Below are 23,585 nucleotides of genomic sequence, written 5' to 3'. Positions count from 1 at the left end.
CTCCCCCCCCCCCCCCCCCCCGGTAATCAAACTACAGAAGATCAGAATGCTCCAACCACGATTAAGGGTAAAAGTTAAGCCAATAATGAGCCTGAGGAAGCCAATATCCACAATAGCTTCTCATGTGTAAAAGTTACATTTACGTATGATTTTAAAATAAGAAGCCCAATTTTAACTAGACATGTTCCATTATCTTTGAAATCAGATAATTTTTATTAATGTTTCAGCTAATAATGAAAAGCTTGAACATTAATTTTAAAAATATTAAACAGTAATTTTAAAAACCATGTCAGTTGTCACAGAAACACGCACAAAATATTGAACATTTCCCCCTGTGCTGATTACTGATTGAGCACACTTAGTACATTTAGTCTTTAATTCCTCCCCCACATATATATGTATTTAACATGTATGAATATATATGAAATTACCTACAGCTTCACTCATAAACTAGATAAATGGAGCTGCATGCAATTTTTTTTAAGGTAACCATATTCACAGACAGTCAGTTCATGTCATTCATGTCAATTTTAACAGTAAGCAAAAGAAATAGGTTTGGAATTTGGGTTATTAAGTGCCTTAGATCTCTGGGTCAGGATTTATGGCTTTTTTTTTTTCCAGAATATGAGACTTTCTGTTAGTAGGTTTTTGATTCATAAATCAAAGCTACAAAATGCTATCACAATAAAAACATAAACACAAATTCTTGTAGAAACAGTCCTTTTCAGAGAAACATCCTTGTGTTTTAGCATGAACTGTATTGGTATTTGAGAATCAAGCAATTGAATACCAAAGCCTAGCACCTAGCATACAGATTTGACAATATTTGCCCAATTCGAATGTTGTGGTTTAAGCCCAGCCGGTAACAGTACCACACAGCTGCTCATTCACTCCCCTCCCTTCTTCCTCCCCCTGCTCCCGGAGGGATGGGGACGAGAATCGGAGGAATGTAACTCCCACGGGTGGAGATAAGAGCAGTCCAGTAACTAAGGTATAATACAAACCACTACTGCTACCACCAGTAATAATAACGATAAGGGAAATAACAAGGGGAGAGGATACAATTGCTCACCACCCACCCACCGATCCCCAGCCCGACCTGAGCAGCGATCTGGGCCTTCTGGGTAACTCTCCCCAGTTTCTATACTGGGCATGACGTGCTGTGGTATGGAATAGCCCTTTGGCCAGTTTGGGTCAGGTGTCCTGTCTCTGCTTCCTCCCGGCTTCCCCTCCTCCCTGGCAGAGCATGAGCCTGAGAAAGTCCTTGGTCGGAGTAAACATTACTTAGCAACATCTTTTTGAAGAGGAATATATCCTGCTCTATCTGGAGTTGTAAAATCTACTACTTTTGCTTGTGTGCCAGAAGTCTAAGTGTATTCATGGAGATCCACCTGCGTATGTAAGAGTAATTCTCCCAAATATACCCCCATCCATGCCTACCAGAGCGACATCCTTGTATAGTACTTTGTGTACATGGAAGGATAAAAAATACAAATAAATAAAAAATATAGTAATGATACTTCCAAGACCAGTTTAGGAGTGATCTATACCATTAATGAAACAGTTCTGGTCTCCCATTTCTCTCACTAGGACCTCTTCTTTACTAGTTAATGTGCTTTCCAAGTGATTTAAAACTACACAATTCTTAATGCTCTCTATATTCTATAAGCTTTAGTCTTAAGCATTAGAGCAGGCTCCTCTCCATCATTTTTACTTCATGAAAACAGTATTTAATTCCTTTCATTCACATATGCTTAAAACACAATTCAGATTTTGACCTTAAATAATATTCTTTGCCTTCTGAAATCTTACATGTTAAATTGCTTACTCTCATGTTCTTGGAGTTACCATATGTTGAAGCTACATGAAGTATGTTTTACTCCATTGTTTCACTATTTAGGGAAAAGTGAATCAGTAAGACCAATCTAGAAAGAGATCATCTAACAGTAAAAATGCACCAAATTTGTTTTGAAGGATATCATGTGCGTGATCTAAATCTTTGGCAGCTATCTTATCTGAGAAACATGATCTTCACTTTTTGCCTTTCATGGTAAATATTTCCATTTGCAGGTAGGGTCCATCACAAGCTCCATCCTCCATCAATTATTAGTTCATTACCGGTCACATAGGCAGACTGAAATTACATAAAAAGTAACAGTAATTTTAACTATTTTTTCATGGCTATTAAAGGGAAACAATTTTTCTGTAGATTAAAAGAAAAAAAACAAAAACAAAAACAACCCCACACCCTGGCATTCTTTTTTTACAAGCACTTTTTGTTTTGTTTTACAAAAATACCTGAATAAAGAGAATACAAACAAACTTAGAAATTGAAGCCTTTTGGCTAACTTGGGGGAGTTTATCAAAAGTATTATTTGAAGCAGTATTCACATAAACTAGACTATGGCTGTCTTACCTGCAGGAATAATACCTCACACTATGATGTTATAGCTCTGTTCAGCTGAGCAGAATCTGACCAGGTCAGCCAATAATTATAAGGATACCTAACAGAAAAGTTAGATCAGGCAGATTGTGAGGTAAGCAACTAAGCTGTTGACATTCTTCTCTGTGTCAGTACTGAAGCATACTGGAATATATTGGAAAAGTGGAAGTCTGTCTACATACGGTTGAAAACCCTATGACCAGACTCGAAAAAGTAAGTAGCTTTACAGAAACACTAAAACCAAGATGAAAATGAGAAACAGATTACTGAGAGATAGCAACATTAAGACAGTGTTAATTCCATTAAAGTATTGTGCTACGCTCAATATGACTGCTGGACAAGACCAGAGGAATCCAGTCTAGTTTTAGATTCACAGTAAATGTATAGCACCCAAAATTACCTTGATATGTGCTCATTAGTATTGGTAGTAATTGCAGTGGTCATTAAGAGTTTGGTATATAACAGTCTCAGTGGGTCTATGTTTTTTCTTATGCTGAAAGGGTAGATTCACTCTGAGCATTAGCCCTTTTAGCTAAAATGGCCAGCAGTTCAACACAAGTATTTGCTCTTGAATAGTGAAGGTAAGTGACGATTACTAATTCTACCTCCTTAAAACATGATCTAGCCATGGTACAAATGTGGAAAAGCAGACAAGCCCGTTTGTCCTATCATTCAGGATGATCTGGGCTCAGTCAGTTTGTTTGGGTGACATCAAACCACCAGGCTATGGTACCAAACACCTAATGCCTTACCAATCACTGTCAGCATCCAGAATACTTTTTGCATTATAGGTTGAACTCAGTAAAATATTGTGGGCTTTTGTTTTATGTTTTGTAATAATCCATCTTAAAGACAATATAAATTCTCCTAAAGCAACTTCTCTCTATTGTGAAACAGCAAAGTAGCACAGGATTCTGTGACAGAAATTTTATTGTTCATACTCACTTCATCAGAGGCCAAGTACACAAAGAGATGGGCCACTTCTTCAGCAGTAGCCATCTGACCAGTCCTCTGTCTGGCTAGAAAGTCTTTCAATGCCTAGATACACAGGAGCATTTGGTATATCGAAAAGGAAAATATTATTTTAATCTGGTTAATATGATGTGTATAAAGCAATAATGGAAATAAGCCATAAAACACAAATTCTTTTAGTACACTGGGAACAAAATTTATGCTAGAGAAAGAAATTAGAATATTAACAGTGGTATGAATTTCAGATTGAAAAAACAGTAGGAGACTGGACCTAAATCTCTGGTTCTGGAGTAAAGCCAGTGTAAGTCCTTCTTCCTTTGGTGGTAGATATACCCAGGCCCTTTGAATGAGGGCTCACAGTTACCTAGTCAGTACGGTTAAGCATCCCAAATAATTCTGAAATGCATAGGCCAGGATTCCCTTTCTGTCATGGTTTTGCACTAGTTTGTGGCTGCCTCATGCCCCAGTAGATGTCCTCCATAGATGACAGACCCCCTGTACTCACTAAGCAATAGTATCCTTCTGAGGCATTTCAGACTCGTGTCTTGATGACAAACTGACCAAACTATCAAAGGAGACACTACTGTTATGTTATTATTGGTACTCTGAAACAGGGGACATTCCTGAATATGGGCAGAAGTGCAGCTGTGTATTTATTTTTAAAGAGAGTTAAACATATATACACACATGATCAAACTAATAAATTGCTTTCTCACCTGTTCTGGGTTAGGCTGGGCTTGGATTCTTTCCTGTAGAGATGGGGTGTCAACAGTTCCTAAGCAAAATTTTAAATTCAGTGTTAAAAAAACACCTGTGTCAACAATTGTGACAAAAAATGCTGTTCATTGGTTCTACTGAGAACCAGTTGGAGCACCTCCCGTATGAAGACAGGCTGAGAAAGTTGGGGCTGTTCAGCCTGGAGAAGAGAAGGCTGCGTGGAGACCTCCAGTGTCTGAAGGGAGCCTACAGGGATCCTGGAGAGGGACTCTTCGTTAGGGACTGTAGTCACAATGGGTAATGGGTTTAAACTAAAACAGGGGAAGTTCAGGTTAGATGTAAGGAAGAAGTTCTTTACAGTGAGGGTGGTGAGGCACTGGAACAAGTTGCCCAAGGACGTTGTGAATGCTCCATTCCTGACAGTGTTCAAGGCTAGGATGCACAGGGGCTTGGGCAACATGATCTAGTGTCAGGAGTCCCTGCCCATGGCAGGGGGCTTGGAGCTAGATGATCTTAAGGTCCTTTCCAGCCCAAACCATTCTATGATCCTATCTGTGTGTCTTAACACTTACACATAAGTTTGTAATATGATTCAGGACTGCAAAACTATAAATGTAGCATAGGATTCTAAATTTCAATAGAAGGCCAGACTTTGAGAATTGGATTCAATACTTTTCAGATGGTTAAACCATGGCTAGCCTGTTAGCTAGCCCTTGCCTGCTCCTAACTTCCTAGACTATATATTTGAAAATAAACATTCAATTAGTGTGTAATGCATATATAAGGTGCATGTGCTGGGTTAACAGACTAAACATACAGCTTAACTACAAAAGTAACAACTTTTCTATTTTAAATGTCAGAAATGTTTCAAGCATGTCCTCTGTAGGGTTAGGTTGTTGGTAACTTTAGTTGCCACTTTCAAGTCTGTTCTTTGTTAGTAATGTCAAAGTAAATTGGGCCTTCTAGTATTTGCTCCTAGTTTACAAAATAATGTATGAATACTTACCAGGACATACGCAGTTGCATCTGATGCCTTGTTCAATGAAATCAGCAGCCACAGACTTTGTTAGACCAATAACTGCTGCCTTTGAAGTACTATATACACATCTGTTCACAACTCCTAACAGAAGGTCAATGTGAAGGCAGCGTAGAAACATATTAAAGAAAGAAAGAAAGAAAAAAAGAAAGAAAAAGAGAACCAAGTTTGTTCAATATGCACCTGCTGTTGGGCCCTAGCATTTCCTGTAGCACCTGCAGTCCCTCTCTAAGAACAGGCAAACAAAAATGCTGACTGCCAGAATGCTGCTCAGGCATACACTAGAGCAAAGACCTTTCAGTAGTGTAAGTTCGGGGATTAGTCTAAAAAAAGCTAACAAAGTAAAGATTTTGGAACAGCAGAGACCCCACCTGTTAGTCACCATCAGGATTCCTTGGGAAGCATAGCTACAGTACTGATGTAATTGTCATTTCTTCATTGTTTCTCTGAAAAGCCTATGTAGCAAGGTATCACTGGAAGCAGTTCCTTTTTACTTAATACAAACTGGTAAAAGGATGCTATGAAGCATTCAGGACAGATTCAAAAGGTCAGAGGCAAGCATCTTAGTGTTTCTGCAATTTGCCATCTGTGTCCTTGTGTGTTTATACGTGCTTTTTTTTTTAAACTCCATCCCTCCTCAGGCTTGGCAATGCCCTTTCAGTTCAAAGTTGTGCAATGTTTATTTTGCATTCCCATAATTTCTGAGATTTATATAAGGAACTCTAGCAAGCTACTGACCTTTAATGCTGGATGCCACAGAAGACATGTTTATAATATTTCCAGATTTCTGTTTAAGCATCTGCAAAAGAACACTTAAGTCATTCCAGTGCAAACTATTTTGTCATCTGCAGACACAGCACAATTGCCCATAACAATCCCCAGAACAGCCCTACGCACAGTTGATACACAGGGAAGCAAAGCTTAATCGGCACAAATGGGTACTTATGCCTTTTTTCATCTACCTACTGAAGTAGTAAAGCAGAATCTGAAGTTCTCACTACGTTCTCCTGAGTCATCTCAGGAGTGAAGACTATGACAGGAAAGTCATTGGAATCATTGCTCTCTTGTCACCACAGTAAGCTACTCTATGTAGTAACTCTGCTTATACCATCTACCAATGCAGTTACTCACTGATCCCATTCAAACCCTAGCTTTGCAGAAGACTGAATCACAACTCTAGCATCTTTGAATTGTAGCTAGATTTCTTCAAGTTATAACCTTTTCAGGCATCCTAAAACCTAAGATGCCTACAGCTGTTATATAACAAACTTTGAAAATTGCTATCAGCTAAAAAACCCCCCACAAAACAACCAACAAACCAAAAGCCAGAACAAACAAAAAGGACTGGAACAACGCTGAAAACAGTAACCGTCATCCAGTCATGGTCACAGCTTCCACATCTGGCCTTTGCATTTACAGCAATACAAACTCCTTATTCAGTTCAGAAGTTTTTGTAGTCCCCAACCTAGTTATTATGTCACAAGCGTCCTCACACTGCTACACTGTTCTAACTGGCATGCTGCCATCAGTGGCACTGAATCGCTTCATAAGATAGCTTCCAGAGTTCCATTAAATTTATGTTAATACATATTATTTACAATTATTTTGTAGCAGTGGTAACATGCAACTGTGTACTACAGTATAATATGGTAGCACTGTACTGCAATGGCTCCCTTGCTGCTCTGCATTTGAAGGATTTTAGTTACGTATTACATAGGGCAAACCCCCTGATTGTATCTTCTCTACCACAACCTTTAGACAGATAGTCTACTTGAAGTATTACACAGTGCAGAGAATGTTTTACAAGCTGCATACTAGCATTTTTATCTCAAATCCCATGCTGTCACAGTGGCAACAACTTAGAACTCTCACACTTTAAACAGTGAAGCAGAGACTAAAAAATCATGGGCAAACAATCCTTACCTTAGGAAGGAATGTCTTGATCATTAAATACATGCTGCGAACATTGAGGTTCATAGTGAAGTTCCAGTCTTGATCCTCACAGTCCAGAATGGTTCCATGATGAACAAACCTAGAATTAAGTGTATGAAGTGGATTACTGTCTGCAGTTTACACTTCTGTGGCTTTTAATGCACATTCTTCTGTACGATTTTGCAGTAGGTAACTCTTCCAACCTTGAACAGGAAGGATGAGAGCTCTTTCAAAGAACGCAAGCAACAGTGTATTTCTTCTGATGAGTATCAGGGACACAAGGCAGACTCGGTATGTGCAAAGAAATGCTTGGCAACAGGGACAGAAAAACAAAACCAAAAAAAGCAGAGCACTAGCAGACCTTCAGCTTTGCTCACTGTTGTGCCAGGAGGGCCAAAGCCATCAGTACTGGGCACCCACAGAGTGGGGAAAACACAGTAAATCCCAGAGGCATTCTGTCTTGGCCTGGGTAACACGGCTGCACAAGAGAAGTTCAGGTTTAATGAAAACACATGAAAGTTTGTCTTAAAGACATAAAATGAATTAAAGCAAAAGAAATAAGATACATTTCAGTAAAATAAAGTACTTCTGGAGGACAGGGAAAACTGGAAAAAAATGTAGGATCAAATAGAAGCTGATTACCCTGCAATGTTACAGAGGACATCAATCTTTTCAATCTCCTTGGCGAGATTTTCTATCTGCTCCTTTTTGGTGACATCCAGAACCCGTATTTGAATGCCTAGAAAAACACAGTATTTGCTTCACTGTATTTGACTAAGGATCAGCTGTTTATTTTTCTGAAGTAGTGAGGATTGCACCTACAATTTAAAGCAGCAACTTGGCAGGAGCAGCCCCCCTCAGTGGTACACCACGACATGGAGACTCACTGAGTGAGAGCTGCACTTAATCATTAGGTTAGTGCAGTGGTTAAATCGGGACAGCAATGGACAGCAGGTTCCTAAAATTTCAGAAGGGAATTAAAGAAAGATCAACTCATTTGATTTGTTGTAACAGCACCACACAAGCAGATGAGCTAACATTACTTACCGCAAAAACATTTCCAATAAACTTGAATTCCACTATACTTTCAAACCAAACAATTACAGAACCTGTATAATCATAACAAACTTTCATGCCCATTATTATAGAATAATAATTACTTGGAATTAGTTACATGTGTGACACTCACAGTCCCATTATGTGCCATCTATCCATGCATAGTTGAGGATGTTATGAATTAGCTTTATATAATTTAATTAATGAGGAAAAGCGATTTTGCATAAGCTATTAACTCATATTACCTGGAATACTATCACAGCAATTATTTAATTGCAAAAACATAAGCATCATATTTGCCAACTTGTTCATAATCAAACAAAAGGTAGCTTGAAATCTCATTGCTTTTCACTGTAATTGTCTATTTCAGCTCCTGACAGCTGTCATGGTCAGTGCTTATAGTACCAGCTGTGCTAGGGCCATACCTTCTGGAAAGACACTGATAACAAAAAAATAACCCTTCTATTTTGTGCAGAGAAGTTATCTCTGAAAGACCGAGACACATAATTGCTGCAAAACAGGGATAGGCGCAACTCTTCCAAACGCTTGTCGATAGAATTAGCCCCTCTAACAGAACTGTTTCAGGGCCAACCTGCAGTGCCATCCCCAGGACTGAAGCGAAAAAAGCAAAGTAAAAGAACTACACTTCCAGATGGGCTGTAAGGTGATACAATATATGTGTTCTTTCACCTCATTTTATTGAAGTGGCTTCAGCAACCTAACGCAACTAGCTATTCTCACCCATGTCAGGGCTGAATCCTTAGTATGGAATAGGCCTACTTCCCAATACACTTTACCTGCACCCTCACTCCATATTGCATGTAAAGACTGAGCTGTGCAGCCTTTTCAAATACATGAACTTTACATTTAAAGGAAACCTGGATGAGTGTAAAAGAAGGAGTCAGGGTATACTCCAGTAATTCCCTTAGCAGGCACGATTAGGCTCCCAGGGCAGCAAGACTTGCTGCTGATCATACTTTTGCCGCAGCCTGGTCACAGCATATCCATTATCTAGGATGAAGGGACACCTAATGCAGAACATGCCTGTACCCACATAGTTCAGTTTATGGTTTTTTTTTGATTTAGTCATGTCTGACTAGTGACACAAAGTCTAATAAATGTCTACAACTATCTATTGAGAGACTGTTGAGGAGATGGCGCCAGTCTTCTCAGAGGCCCACAGCAGAAAGATGAAAGTCAACAGAAAGGAGTTGGAACATGGGGAAGTCTGACTGAATATAAGGTGTTTGGTTGTTGTGGACTTTGGTGCTGGTGTTCGTTCGGAGTTTTTTTCTTCTTTGTTTTTAAATATTGTTATTTTAAAACCATGAGGACAGTTGCACTGGAACAGGGGTCTACAGAGGTTGTTGAGGAAATTCCATCCTTGGAGATGTTCTGAACTTGACTCAACACAGCCCTGAGCAACCTGCTCTAAACAGAGCCACTTTGAGCAATAGGCAGGACTGTAAGGACAGAGCAGGCAAGACATTTATGGCCTTCAGAAGTCTCATCCAACATACATTATTCTAGATATACTGTAAAGCTATCTGTAAAGCACCTGAGTGATGTCTGAATTATAGGAGAATTTGATCTGAAATGGATAAAATCCTGTTTCTTTTGAAGCCAAACTGACAAGTCCTTGAACAGGTTTTACGTGCCTTAGTTGCATGACACAGACACTTTTGAAGAGATTTGTGTATAACGATGCAATTAAGACTACAGGCTGGTGATTTACGTCAGCACCGGAATTACCTCTCCTGGATAAAATTCAAAGACCACAATGTGCCTAGCCTCGATGAATTATAGCTTAACTAATCATATGTCAAAAGGATGGAAATGGCTCCAAGTATATGGAAAATTATCTCTTGTGAACATAGCAGCAGAAGGAAAAAAAACCACACAGTTGAAAACATAACACTTTCCTAAACACCTGCAGAATGAACCTGGAAAAGTCCTAAGGTTCCCAAAGAGTTTTAAAGGGATTGCTTGTGGTGAACTCCAGTTAGTAGAGACCAATGTTCACTCTAAAAGCTGTGCTAGAGAAAAGTGGTTTTGCATATTTGACTGTCACCCTATAATCGGAATTCCTTAAATCCAATTCCTTCCGTCAAATTAAGTTGGAAGAATTTTCAGTTGTAAAATATATCGAAGCCCTACTTTTATTAATATAATGTTGCACTCTTGAATCACTTATGATTAAGAACCACAGTGATGCAAAACTGCTCCTTGCAGTATGTTCCTGTGACATCAGTAGGAAAGTCATCTTCAGGCCTGAGCATCTGTGCAAACGGAACAGGCTTACCTAGTGTTGGTGGGATTAGTTTCTGAAGACATATGAAACTCTACTAGGCACCTATCCTCTTAACGTGTTCCTTCGTAACTATGTGCCATGGAAATGCAAGACACTAAATTTACTTTCTGATTAGCTGGATGTTAGCTGTTGTGATGAGTGGAAAGCATTCTGTGCCTTTTATAGTGCTCTGTTTGACAATTAGCCGAGTGATCTCAAAAGGTAACTGAAATGGGTGCCACTCTCGGAAGCAGAAATAAGCTGCTTCTGTGACTCAAGAAACTCGTAGTTATTTCACATGCCTGGAATACTCCTCTGTCTGATATGCTGATGCTGCAGTATGTTACACGCCGAATGTCTGCCACTCCACACCACAGACTAAAGCAATACCAGAATGCAAACAATTAGTCTGCATGTTTTCCATTTTTTTCCTGGCCTTTGAAGTTTGCCCTATCTTCAAGTTAGGCTTCAGCCAGTCTACACCAAAACTTGCAAGAGCTTAATCAACACCTACTGTAGGTCGTTTACCTGGATACTTCTCCAGTTCTTGCAGCTTAGACCCATTGATGTCTGTAGCAATGACTTTGGCTCCTTCTTTTGCAAAAGCCTGAAGAATACAAGAGTAGTTGTTTATATTCAGATATTCCAGATCTTACCAGAAATAAAATCTGCTTTCTTCTCCTTTCTTTTTTGGCTTGAATAAAAGTTGGCTGAAGGCAGCTGATCTCCCACTTTTCATTTTGGCCATGTCAGGGAGTAACAGGCATCAATTACCAGACATCCTGGGGACAACTAAGTAACTGTATGTGATACAACACAAAAGTTATGATCTTTTCCTTAAACAAAGGAATCCATAAATTCAGTATAAGAACAGTACTAAGACAACTGGTACTAGTATTGCCCTTACTAGCTGAATGGACACTAATAAGCATGTTACAAACACGTAGGGCTAGAATTGTCTATCTTACTGGATTTAAATGGTATTGACAGGTAAAGGCACAAGTTATAAAAGGAAATGGTGATATATAAATTTTGTGAAAATACTTTGCATCCAAACCATTGGAATAGAGCAATATTAAAAGAAACATGACTTTCTTTGGCACTTAACCAGAGATATTCCCTCATTCTTGATGCTCCCCTCAAAGCCTGCTTTCTCTGCACTGTGATTACTGATAAATCAACAGCAATGCTAACAAAGTAACCTCCATGTCAAAAATATTCTGACACCTCAGAAGCAGCCCCTAATCTTCAAAATAAGTGTCTCATGTGCAGCTTAAGAGAATAGTGGCATTAAACATGCCAGCCTTCCTTCCATGGCTTTTTGGGTATTTACAAGTTTACAATTACTTACTCCTTTGGACTAATGTAAGTGCCAAGATTAGCAGTCTCCTGCATTCTTAAACATATGCATATGAAACTAACTAGATTGGCAAAAATCCTTCTTACAGGAGCTTTTCCTGGCTTGTTGATTACATTACAGAGATAACGAGATAACCCTACTAACTCCTCTATTTGCTGTGAAAGAAGGAAATGGCACGGGAAGAACTGGTCAAAAGGAATTAAAAGGTAGCCAGAAAGTTAATACATATGTTGAATTCTGTTTAACAGTAATAAAATAAAATTTGTGAATGATTTTTCACAGTTGCTCATGGTAAACAACACTGTAGCTGTGCAGTCAGTATTGTACAGACTTTGCTATGTCAATGATTAATGCAGATAAAATACTGTGGCTTTACTGTAGGGTATAACAGGAAATATTCCCTCTATCCTTATCTTCTTCCAGAGCAAAGCAGCAGAGATATTGGATTAAAGGTACAGATAGTACCAGCTGTATAGTTAGAGAAGCAGTTGCAGCTGTTCTTGAATCTTGCTCTTACCCTTGCCTGCTGTCACCACTTGGAGCGTCAGACTTTAAGAAGTCCAAACAGCACAAAGCATGCAGTATAATGACTCTATTATTCCCTGAATTTTTCAGTGAACAGTTCTGGCTTCATCTACGGTTTATGAATTCAAGAATTTGCTTGGTGCGGGTGTCTCTGGACAAGCTAGCGTTAGAGACCTAGCTTAGGTACAGGAGAACAAACATCTTCCCACTTACTATAGCAGCTGCTCGTCCAATCCCCTGTGCTGCTGCTGACAGCAGTACGACCTTCCCGTCAAGCCGACCCATGCTGCTGACCTGTGCAGGCAAAAGATGTCACAATCTTTAACAAAAAGATGAGCCAACAACTCTCCCTGAGAATCAGATGCAAACATGTTGCAAAAACTAGACATGATTCTGAGTACCTCTGCCATCAAATCATGTCACAGACTATCCTGTTTGGCTGCAGTGTGACCCTGAGTCACCCAGGGTGCTGGAGGGGGGGACTGCCTCAGTCTTTTTTGTTTTGGTTCAGTTTTTTAATATAGTAAGAACTTCAAAAATATCAAAAGATTTGAGCTCAAAAGCCAAGCTTTTTCATAACAGAAATCATGCTTTATTTTAACTTTAACAGAAAAAAAAAAGTTAAGATAAAACAGAAGCACAACAGTTCATAATCTAGTGTTTCCACTGTCCATTGTGTTCTTAGAAAGCAGTCTTCCTTCTATTCCTCAGTCTGCCTTCTATTCCTCTCAAACTCACCAACTTCCTAGATTACAGTAAATTCCACACAATATCCTAGGCCTTGGTGTTGGCTCTGAATTGTCTCAGGAAACTTCCAGCACTGCAAATTCCCAGCTCCAACAAGGCAGGATGAAGGGAGGGAGGAATGATAAAGCTCTGTCCCCTCTTGCCTTCCTTGCTCTCAGGGAACTACTGAGCATGTGGAGGACAAGCAATAAGGAACCTCTAGGATGTTCCACCTTACTCAATGTGTAGCAGCCAAAATGCAAAACATTGCCCTCTTATCTTCTGCCCAAGCACACACTTTGAAATGTTGTGGCATGTTTAAAGAAAAACAGCATGTAAAGTTGAGAATATAACTAAATAACTAAAAGCAAATGCAATCCTCTCCCTCCCGTAGATTTCCCATTATTTAAGGGACAAACTACTGAATAGGGTGTTTCAGAGTGAGGTCACTGTGTTCATCAAAGTGTAATATCTGGTATTTGTTAACTAGGTTATCAATAAGCAAAACTTTCTGCACTTCTAATCCACAGAGCAAAATTTATTTATGTAGCTGAGTGTAGAAAGGTATCCCAAGAACCTGAAGTCTTAAAAAATATACATGAATCCAACATACCAAGTACTTCACTGAGAAGTTAAGATAAAGATGCCATAATGTCCCCTAAATTAGTAGACAATGTTGTTATCTAGAGATGCTCAAATCCGAGATGTGGCTCAGATGACAAAGTCAAATTCAGTGACCTGTATCTTAAACCAAATTATTAATTTATCTGATTTTGACCAGAAATCCTGTCTATTTTCTCAGCAGCTTTTCTCTACAAAAGTTGCAGCAAAACCAGTATTACCCTGAAGGTTACAGATTCAACAAATCATACTTCTCAAGCAATTGAATGGAAAAAATATTTCTATTCTAATATATAAATCAAAAGATTTAATGGTTTTAAGTCAGAGTTGCAAATTACGTATCAAGACGAACCAACTTCTCCAACCTGAGTCCTTCCCACAGGCCGCAGTTATTCATGAACTGCTCCAGTGTGGGTCCCTTCCACAGGGTGCAATCCTTCAGGCTTCAGGTTTCTTCAGCGTGAGTCTCTTCCATGGGGCCTTTCAGAACGGGCTTCTCCAGTGTGGGTCCTCCATGGGGTCACAGCTCCTGCCAGCAAACCTGCTCCAGCACAGGCTCCTCTCTCCACATGGCCACAGGTCCTGCCAAGAGCCTTTCCAGTGCAGGCTGTCCACGGGCTTCTTTGGGCATCCCGCGTCTCTGGTGTGGGGTCCTCCCCAGGCTGCAGGTGTGTATCTGCTCCACCATGGACCTCCATGGGCTGCAGGGGCACAGCCTGCCTCACTATGGGCTGCACCATGGGCTGCAGGGGAATCTCTGCTCCAGTGCCTGCAGCACCTCCTCCCCTCCTTCTGCGCTGACATGGGTGTCTGCAGAGCTCTTCCTCTCACGTGTTCTCACTCCTCTCTCTGGCTGCAATTGCTCTTGTGCAGCAACTTTTCCCCCCTTTTTAGACACATTATCCCAGAGGCACTACCACTATTCACTGATGGGCTCGGACTTGGCCAGCAGCGGGTCAGTATCGGATCCAGCCGGCATGAGCTCTGCCGGACACCTGGGAAACTTCTAGATGCTTCTCACGGAAACCGCTGCACTATATCCTCCCCCCTGCTACCCACACCATGCCACGCAAACCTTATACGCTCCCTGAAGGCAGAAGAAGCTTTTTTGGTTTTTTTGGTCACATGTATCTTTTCAGCAGAAATCAGACAACGAAATCCTATCAGTTCAAGTACTGTAACGCTTTGGAAGCACAACGCACTGAAAATACATTTTTCAACCTATCAAACATGCACAGTGCTTTTTCCCAACCAAACACGCACAATAAGTATTTTTCAAACAAGCAAGCACAAGAAACACATTTTTCAATCTAACAATCAGTTTTTAGGAACATTTGCCGATTCTCCGAGGCATTTAAAAATAAATGTTAATACAGTCACTCACCAAGAGAGCGCAACCAGCTCCTTGTATCTGCTGACAAACTGAAGTTCACGATCTTTTCTGCTGTGCTTACTGGGAGTTGTAGTCTAAGAGGTGAATTTCTGCAGAACGCAATTTCCTGTTGAAACGTTGAGATGCCGCCACCTACCGAAACTGCGGAGTTAACGCTGTGATTTTCTTCCTGCACAGGAAGGGACAAAAAAAACCCCAAAACCAAAAACCAAACAAAACCAAAAAAATCCATTCTCCCCAAGGAATTCAAGAAATCCACAAGATTCTCAGCAGAGCAGGCCACAAACATGGTTCCCCCCCTCCTCCGCAATCTCTGTTTAAGCAATATAAGCTAACAAATTCCAAACTAGGACAATATTGATGTTTCAGGAAGAATTTTGAGTCCTGCCTTAACTTGCAAGGCCCATTTTCCTCAGAAAAGCCACTTCTGTGGCTAAACTGGGATAACATTACAGAACTTTATGTATGTATTAAGTTTGTCTTAGTTTTCTGCTAAACTATAATAGCTTTGAAAATAAAACCGCCCTCGTAATTGTGTATAGAAGAGGTAGAGCTGTATATACACATACCTTATTTCTCCCTTCCAAAAAGAAAGTGAGTTGGTCTAACTCATTTATTAGAGCACCAAGATGGAAAGAATAAAGATAAAAAAAGCTGGTAAAGGAAATACCTTTCTATTGTGGTGGAAACTGAAAAAAACAAACCAACCAGTTCAGTGTTGAACTCACTAACTACTGAGAACCTGTGTAGTTTTGGCTAGCAATATCTTTAAAAGCTTCCCCAAATACATTTCAGGTCAAAGATTTAGCGATAAATGCTTGCAATTTCTTAGTAGTTACAGTAGTTGGTAGAGTCTTCAGCTATTCAGGACAAAAGATAGTCAGTTCTTACAGGTATCTCTGAAGTACCTCCATCAGGTAAATAATCCTTGTACAACTCTTCCAATGACAATAACTGCTGAATGCCAGGGAACATGTCAGTGTAACCATTTGCTTATCAGTTTGGATAACCCAAAACAGAGTACTTGCAGACCTAGCATCAAGAGCTTTATTCATATAAAATAAGGATTATGTTTTTGATACATGTATCTTCCTTAAATATGAGTCTTATCTCATGATGATTATTTTGTTCTTAAACAGAGGTGATCTTGGGTTTTGAGTGCCAAATTCCTATCGAATTGGCAACGGAGGGCATGTGAGGAAGATCTACCTTTTAGACCTCAAACATTTCCTGGCAGAGAGACTCAAAAAATTAAGCACAACACCAGTGACAGACTTGTGCAACAGTAAACTTCCACACAAAGTAATTATTGCAGAAAGTTAGATGACACAAGACAAGATACAAAATTATGATGGAAGTGGTATTATTACTATAACAAGATAGTTCTTAGACACTGAATACTGTAATCAAACACCTTTAGGTCATAGCAAAAGTGACCAGAAAATATACTTTTAAATACTTAACATTTTATTGTCAAAACAAATATTATACAAAACATACAAAAAAGTAGGTCCCACAATACAGATAAGCAGGCTATTAAAATAGTGTCTTGCAGCCCTCATCATCATCCAGTTTATTTTCAATTCACTAGAGTAGCAGAGAAATGCCAGGTCCATTGCTCACTATTAAAAAAAATTATCAATATCAGCTTCAGACAGGAACTAGAAGTATTTTGAAAGATGATGCAAAATACAAAGTTACTCTTGGTACCATAACTGGCTGAGCTTCAGAATACTGAAAGGAATCCTTGATTGTGCCCTATAGACAGAAAATTAGTAACTTCAGTTGCAGTGTCCAGATAGAGAGGTTAATAGTGTGCTGAAAATGCAGTTTCTGTGGACTTAGAGAAAGCATGGTATAAAAACCGTATACTGAGAAATAAAAAGCATAGTTCTTTCCAACCCAATAGCACTCTGAAGATACAGGTATTGCCCACCCAGAAGAGGGCTAGTTTAGGAATGACAGAATTAAGTTTATGACTGAGAAGCTTCACAGTAGATTAATGTTCTATTCTCATTTCCTTTTCTTCAATATTTTGGCTTTTCTTTCTTTGCCATCCAGGAAAGGAACAAACCACCAAAGCAGAATGTCATCAGATCAGCAGTTTGTGGGCAACATGACTGCTTTTCCAACTGGGGGAAGTAGCAACTCCAAGACAGCAAGGGATCTGCGTGCCAGGGCATTTCTCACAATTTGAGAGGCTGATGGCTTTTGACCTGAAGTAATTATCTTTCATATATGCAGGTTCTGGCTGTAGCCACAGCAAAGACAGCTTACAGTAGAGCACCTTTATTGGGTGATACAGTCAGGGGCTTTGTCTTTCTCTGAAGTTCCAAACCACTGCTTAAGATGTTCTTCTGTGGGCTCTGTTCCCACAGGCTGTGTATCTATATAGAAGACAAGAACATTAAAGTAACACTTAAGCTTTTCCAATCAGACAAGGAGTAGGAATACAGCAATTCAATCCTGACTAGTGTTTTAAATGTCTGCTATCACAGCTTGCTTCTGAGGAGCTTGGTAACAGCAGACTTCCTCACAACACTAAGTTAACCATCACAAGGAACAGCAATGGATTATACTCTTTCTGGAAGTCTGCCACTAGTACCTTGAAAACTGGTTAACTTTTCAACATGTCTGAAAAGGTTTCTAGAAGCAAGTGCAATGATGAGGGCAGTAGCACTAATATGCTAGTGTAGATCACTAGGAGACTTCCCCAGATGTAAGAAATCTTGAGCAGGCCTGAGCAACAGAAGTTAGCAAGACAGCTATTACTGCAGCCGGAGCCAGGCAGACTGGCAGATGCAACAAAAACTAAAGTCTGCACTCTTGAAGTTTAGGAAAAAAAAAATAAAGTTAACCAGCAGGTAACTTCAAATAGTTTTCCCAGAAGTTTGTGCTTAACCACCAATGTAAAGTTAAAAAGCAAAACATTGTAGAGCATCAGCTATCTATTCTCTTTAAAAAGTCAGTCATAAAAACTTCCACTACAACAAAAGAAGAAAGACTGTATAACATTCATGAGGTAAAGGGTTCATTTAAGTATTTAGGTTCTGTAGAATATACGTAAGCTTCACGGCTCCAGCTGGTCAGCCCTACAATAGTCAGCTGACTAACCAGTCAGGAAAACTGTGTTACCATGCAAGCTTCAGGTCAGAATGTAAGTACAGAGTATTTACCACCCTCAGCTCACAGTCTACCCCTTATATTTTGCCTCTCCAAACCTTTACAGGACACCACCACTGTGTCACATACCTGTAAGTGTACCCAAGCTGGAATTATCAAAGAAATTTGTTACAGAAGATGGTGGCAGAGACTTCACTACGTCCTGAGTCACAGCCTCCTGAGAAACAGGTTCCTTTGCAGGTGAGGGCATTTCCTCTTTAAGGGAATATGACACTGTCTTCCTTGGGGAACTTGGTATCATCTCTCGAGCATTTTCTCTCGAGAGTCTTTCTTTCTTTTTTAGGGCTCTTTCTTTCCATTTCCTAACTTCATCTTTCAGTTGAAGCTCATTACTGAAAAACAGAATCAAAACACACTCCAGCACTTAATTAAGAAAAATTTAAAGTAGTTCCTTTATATAAGGAAAAAAATCCCAACAGACAGGTCCTGTATTTTCAGATGACATACCACAGACATGGCTATGCAAGACTATATCTGTGTAACCTTGCTTTCAGAGGTAATTTATTTTCTAAGCTAAAAAATTTTCCAACATACAATTTCAGTGTATCTTCTAGCATTTAAGAGATTATTAAAAAAACCCCAAAAAATAAAACACCACAAAACCAAGTTCAAAGCCATAAAGATACATAAGCAGTAAGTCACTAGCTTTAAATACAAGTTTGATGTGAAAGTATCTACAAAATCTAATATTAATAGTAATTACTCATTTTTATAGGCCTCTGAGAAAGAGATGCTGATGACACACACAGTTAAACAGCAAATAATTTGACATGTTGATCAGCTTTATACTTACCTTTGTAGAATGTCAAGTTGGTTCTTCAGGTGCGAGTTCTCTTTCTGTAGTCTCACACGTTCAGATTTTAGAATAAGTATTTGTGTGCTCTGCACAATACCACTGCCACCACCACAAGTAATAGGCATTTGGGATTGCTGAGGAGCTTCTTTTTCTGGCACCACTAGGAAACAGTTTTATACAGATACATGCATTATTTGGACAGTCAATATATTTTTTAGCCTACTCCTTCCTATGGTCTTACACGTAAAACCTCACTCAGTTACAAGTGCCATTACAACAGCTAGTATTTTTTCTTTCTTATAAACCACCACCTTCTCTCCTCCTTCACCCACAGTATTCACACTGCCAGGGAGATACTCAGAAACTCAAAAGATTCTTCACTGGATCATTTAGAGTTAAAATAGTTATAGTTTCAGATATGTAATAATTATGATTAGAAGTAGCTAATCACATGTGAAGTCAGTCAAGGAAAAAATGGCAACATGTACAATTACAGTTGCAGCTTATCCCACCACAAGTACAAACAGCTGAAGAAATAAACATAAGAGCTGCTGTGATTTGAATGTGCTGAACCCGTTTAGTCTAGAGAAAAGATTAAACAGAGAGGAGATCTCATTAATGCATATAAGTATCTAAAAGGCCCATCCCAGGAAAATAGTGCCAAACTTTTCAGTGGTGCCCAGTAACAGGACTATGCGTAATGGCCATAAAGTAAATAAAACACAAGAAGTTTCACCTCAACATGAGAAAGAACTCTATGTTGAGGGGGGCAGAGCACTGGAACAGGCTGCCCAGGAAGGTTGGGGAGTCTCCCTCTCCAAAGACATTCAAAACCCACCCGGATGCTTTCCTGTGTAACCCACTCTAGGTGGCCCTGCCTTGGCAGCAGGGTTGGACTACATGATCTCTTCCAACCCTAATGATTCTGTGATTCTGTATGTGCAGCTAACATTTTACTTTTCACCTCATCTTCCAATGCACCCAGTCCTTCTCACACCCTTTGAAGCAAAACACCTGCATCTTAATCTGGACTTCAACCATATAACCTTAAAACTGAATGTTTAACATAGAGCTCCTTATATTCATCTTGAATTTACCAGTAACATCATGCTCTTGATGCGCTCTTCTAAGTTCTTCTTTGAGCTTTGTTAACTGCTGTTCTTGGTGTTCTGCAAGAGCTTTATAATTAGCAAGTCTATATAAGGCAGAAAGGGAAGAAAAAAAAGTAAGAAATTCTTGGTTTAATAATCACAGTGGCAGGAGAGCTACTATGTGCTATCAAATACAAAACAAAGTTATTACAGGTAAAACTATATAAACCTGGTTGTCAGGTTTTAGGTAGAGTGCAGAAAACAAATTGGACTAGAATTCTTCTGTGTAACCATTCACTCCAGTGACCTAGAGTGATTTCAATTACTGCTCTCCCCTCACTTTTTGTCAGAAAAATTATTTCATTTATGGCTGACCATGGGTTGATTGAAATTTTGTTTTATAATCAACCCAAGATTCATGTGGTTTTCACTTTCTCTGCAATCTAGCTACAGTAAAAACCTAGGACACCTAAAACTGAATGCTTACTTCTTATTTGGAGGGGGGGGGAAGGAAAAGTAGGAGCTAAGAGCCGAAGAGTTGAGAACTGTAACAAGGTAAAAGCTGAACTTACTTTGTATCAAAAGATTTGGATTGTTTCATTCTTTCCATATCACATTTTACCAACTGTGTTTTGAGATTATCAATTTCGTCTTTATACAACTCAGCACCTTTATCTAATTTTGCCTGAAAAGAAAAGATTGAGTGTTAAGAAAGGCTCATTACTTAGCAATGAATTTAAGAGTTGCTTACCTTGTAATTTTACTGCTAGATTTTGCAGGACAAGACTGGAAGCAGGAAGTTATTTTGGAGTAAGAGCGGCCACATTACCAACTAGCACTATAGTATTAGCTGGTATCCTAACTCTGGTATATTACATGCAATCATACTTTAGCAAGTTTGACTTGTTTGCACATCTAAGTCAAGGAATTCTGAACCAGTATGCAAACATGCTACATACAAAACCAGCTCATGCTTCAGTTTCAAAATAAAAACTTTCAGAATGTTTCAGAAATGCATCACATAAGTGCTTCTAATATTGTAACATGGGTTCTAAGTTCTGCCTCTGAAAGCTACATTGGTAGAATGTGAAACAGGCAAGTACAGCGTTTTACTCTAAGCATGCCATACAAACCAAACTGACTTTAGAGAGCTACGTTTCATCTACAGCTGTTCTCAAGCATACCCTCTCTCCAAGATCAGATGAGAATGAGAAGAGTGAAGTATTTTGCTCATACCTGAAGACCCTGATTCTCTGTCAAGGCAGTTTTGAGGGACTTCTCCATCTCATTCAGTTTGTCTTGCAGTTGGGTAAGCTCACTTGTCTCAATTTTAATTCTTATCTGTGCTTGTAACTTGTTTATAGTGTCATCTTTCTCTTCAAGATTTTTTCCTACTTCTTTTATTACATTTTCCAATTCCTGAATTTTTACTTCCATAGCCTATTGAGATATATAAATCAGTTATGAGTAGTTATATGAAAGGATACAATAGTAACAGCATATGGTCGTACTCTTAATAAAAGGAAAACCCAAACCACACAAGAAAATCCAACACTACAGGCTCTATGGTAACTCTTGGTGTCTACCTCACTGTTTTCTGTCACCTTTTAGTATTCTGGAACACTCAAGTCTGAGGAGAAAAAGTGCTTCAGACAAGGGTAACTGTGACAAAAAACAGAACAGAAAAAATGAGTCCTCAATCCCTAGGATTAAAGACAGAATTCTTCTCCAGCTTCCTATCTGACATAATGAATACCATATACTTAAGGGAAGCATCAAGAGTATCACAGTACTAAAAGCAATACATCAAAACCATTCAGAGACATTTCATGTTGATTTCTAAAGTGATGTTTGTGCACAGAAAACAGGTAATTAAGACACATTACAGGCAAGAGCTCAAACTTCCACTTTGGGAATAAAAAAAGCTACAAAAATAAAGTGCACTCTGGGCCAATATGTTGTGGCACAGATTCACAGTTGCCATCAATATTCTTTTTTTTTTTTCCAGTCTAAAATACAGTTGCTTAGAAAACAAGCATCAAATAAGCTTTCCTCAGAAATGACTATCAGTACCTTCACATCTTGTTCTGCTGCCCGCAGTTTGTTATGAAGCCTGTAGTTTTCTTCTTCTGACACATGACTGGCAGAGCCACCAGGGGCCAGTTGTTCTTTAAGAGTGTTAAGTTCCTGAAGCAGTTCTTCACTTTTCTCTTTTCTCTGTTTTGATTCAACATCAGCATTTTGACAAAAATTGGCAGTTCTGGCATCCAGCTCTGATGAAAGTTGAAGGAGTATCTGAAAATAAAAGTAGTGTCATACTGATAAATTTTAACTTATTTTTGAATCAGCTAGAATTAAGTGTAGAAACAAGAAGTATCTTGGCTTGTATTAGTTTCACATTCTTGTTTCAGCATCCCATTTGCAGGTGCTTGCTATCAGAAATGAGTCACTAACACTCAAAGGACTGGTTTCATTTCCAGAAGAGGTGAAAGCAGGAAGGGGCACAAGAGAAGACAATGCACTACAAAATTACCAGTATTTCTGCATTAACTCAAACACATGCATTACAGAAACAAAAGAACTATATTGGAAAGACTAACAGAAGCACACACAATTATTCAGTTTTTGCTGGAATGTGTCCATTGACTAAAATAAGTGAAGCCATTTGAAAGAAAATGTACACATTGGACTATTCTAGAAACCAATATGTTTAACATGCTAGATAAAGAAAAACTTCACACTGTCAAGAAATAACACTATACTAGACTTGTTTGGTGAAAGCTTTGATCCATGAAATATGTCTGTCAGGGAATTTTGCCAAAAAGCCTGGTAACATTGGGAAATACTGAAGTCAAGACTGGCTATTCTCCACAAGCAGCAGCTTTTTAAAACAAGCTAAACTTAACAGGACAGAACTGAGTCATAACACTGGGGGAAGAAGGGTGGTGAGCTTTTCATACTTCAAATCAATACTATTAGAAGGAATAGTAGAAGCAGACCAGGAACTTCCAGGATGTACTTGTTAGGAAAAGTTCCTAACACCTACTCAGAAGGTAGTGGATTCCCTCCCATAACCTGTTTCTTTAAGAAGTGTTCAATGCATTCGATCAAAAAGATTAAATCACATAAAGTTCATGATGCACTTAACCCTGTAACACTTGGGTTTTTTCCAAAGGGGACAAGAGGTTAGAAGGAAAGAGAAGAGAAAGGAAGGCTGAACTTCCTCTGGAATAACGTGACTTTCTGAAATCAGAAGAGACGTGAGAATAAGTTACAGTTGAGCTTTGAAAATGGCTAAAATAGTTTTGATAAAGTTGGCTTGAAAAGAGCAGACAATCCCGTGGGCATAAAGCATGAGGAAAGTGTTTGTAACCAAGCTGACAAGTTCCGCAAGCAAAGGTATAGAATACTTGTGAACCTACAGCTTCCAGAATTCAGTCTAAC

The 23,585-nt window shown here is 39.1% G+C and overlaps 2 protein-coding genes across 2 annotated transcripts in view; both read right to left on the bottom strand.

The window, feature by feature from the left end:
• Positions 1–2,017: 2,017 nt before the first annotated feature.
• BDH2 (3-hydroxybutyrate dehydrogenase, type 2) lies at positions 2,018–12,619 on the bottom strand. Its single transcript, XM_010015795.1, has 9 exons — positions 12,545–12,619; positions 10,975–11,053; positions 7,743–7,839; positions 7,092–7,200; positions 5,907–5,967; positions 5,139–5,252; positions 4,132–4,190; positions 3,389–3,481; positions 2,018–2,134 (listed from the first exon to the last, which is right to left on the bottom strand). Exons 1-9 carry the CDS (start codon positions 12,614–12,616, stop codon positions 2,081–2,083), a joined length of 738 nt encoding a protein of 245 aa, XP_010014097.1. The 5' UTR covers positions 12,617–12,619; the 3' UTR covers positions 2,018–2,080.
• A 4,741-nt stretch (positions 12,620–17,360) lies between these two features.
• The window catches only part of CENPE (centromere protein E, 312kDa), a gene marked incomplete at its 5' end in the record, with an annotated part of 36,259 nt that continues 30,034 nt past the window's right edge, over positions 17,361–23,585 (bottom strand). The window contains 7 exons of the mRNA XM_010015798.1: positions 17,361–17,458; positions 18,324–18,586; positions 19,048–19,210; positions 20,148–20,245; positions 20,714–20,826; positions 21,378–21,581; positions 22,215–22,436. Of these exons, the coding sequence (XP_010014100.1) occupies positions 17,361–17,458; positions 18,324–18,586; positions 19,048–19,210; positions 20,148–20,245; positions 20,714–20,826; positions 21,378–21,581; positions 22,215–22,436 (1,161 nt within the window). The remainder of the gene's footprint in view (positions 17,459–18,323; positions 18,587–19,047; positions 19,211–20,147; positions 20,246–20,713; positions 20,827–21,377; positions 21,582–22,214; positions 22,437–23,585) is intronic.

This window comes from Nestor notabilis, unplaced genomic scaffold (genome assembly GCF_000696875.1).
Source record: "Nestor notabilis isolate BGI_N333 unplaced genomic scaffold, ASM69687v1 scaffold56, whole genome shotgun sequence".
NCBI lineage: Eukaryota > Metazoa > Chordata > Aves > Psittaciformes > Psittacidae > Nestor > Nestor notabilis.
This window is presented reverse-complemented; position numbering and strand designations above follow the sequence as displayed.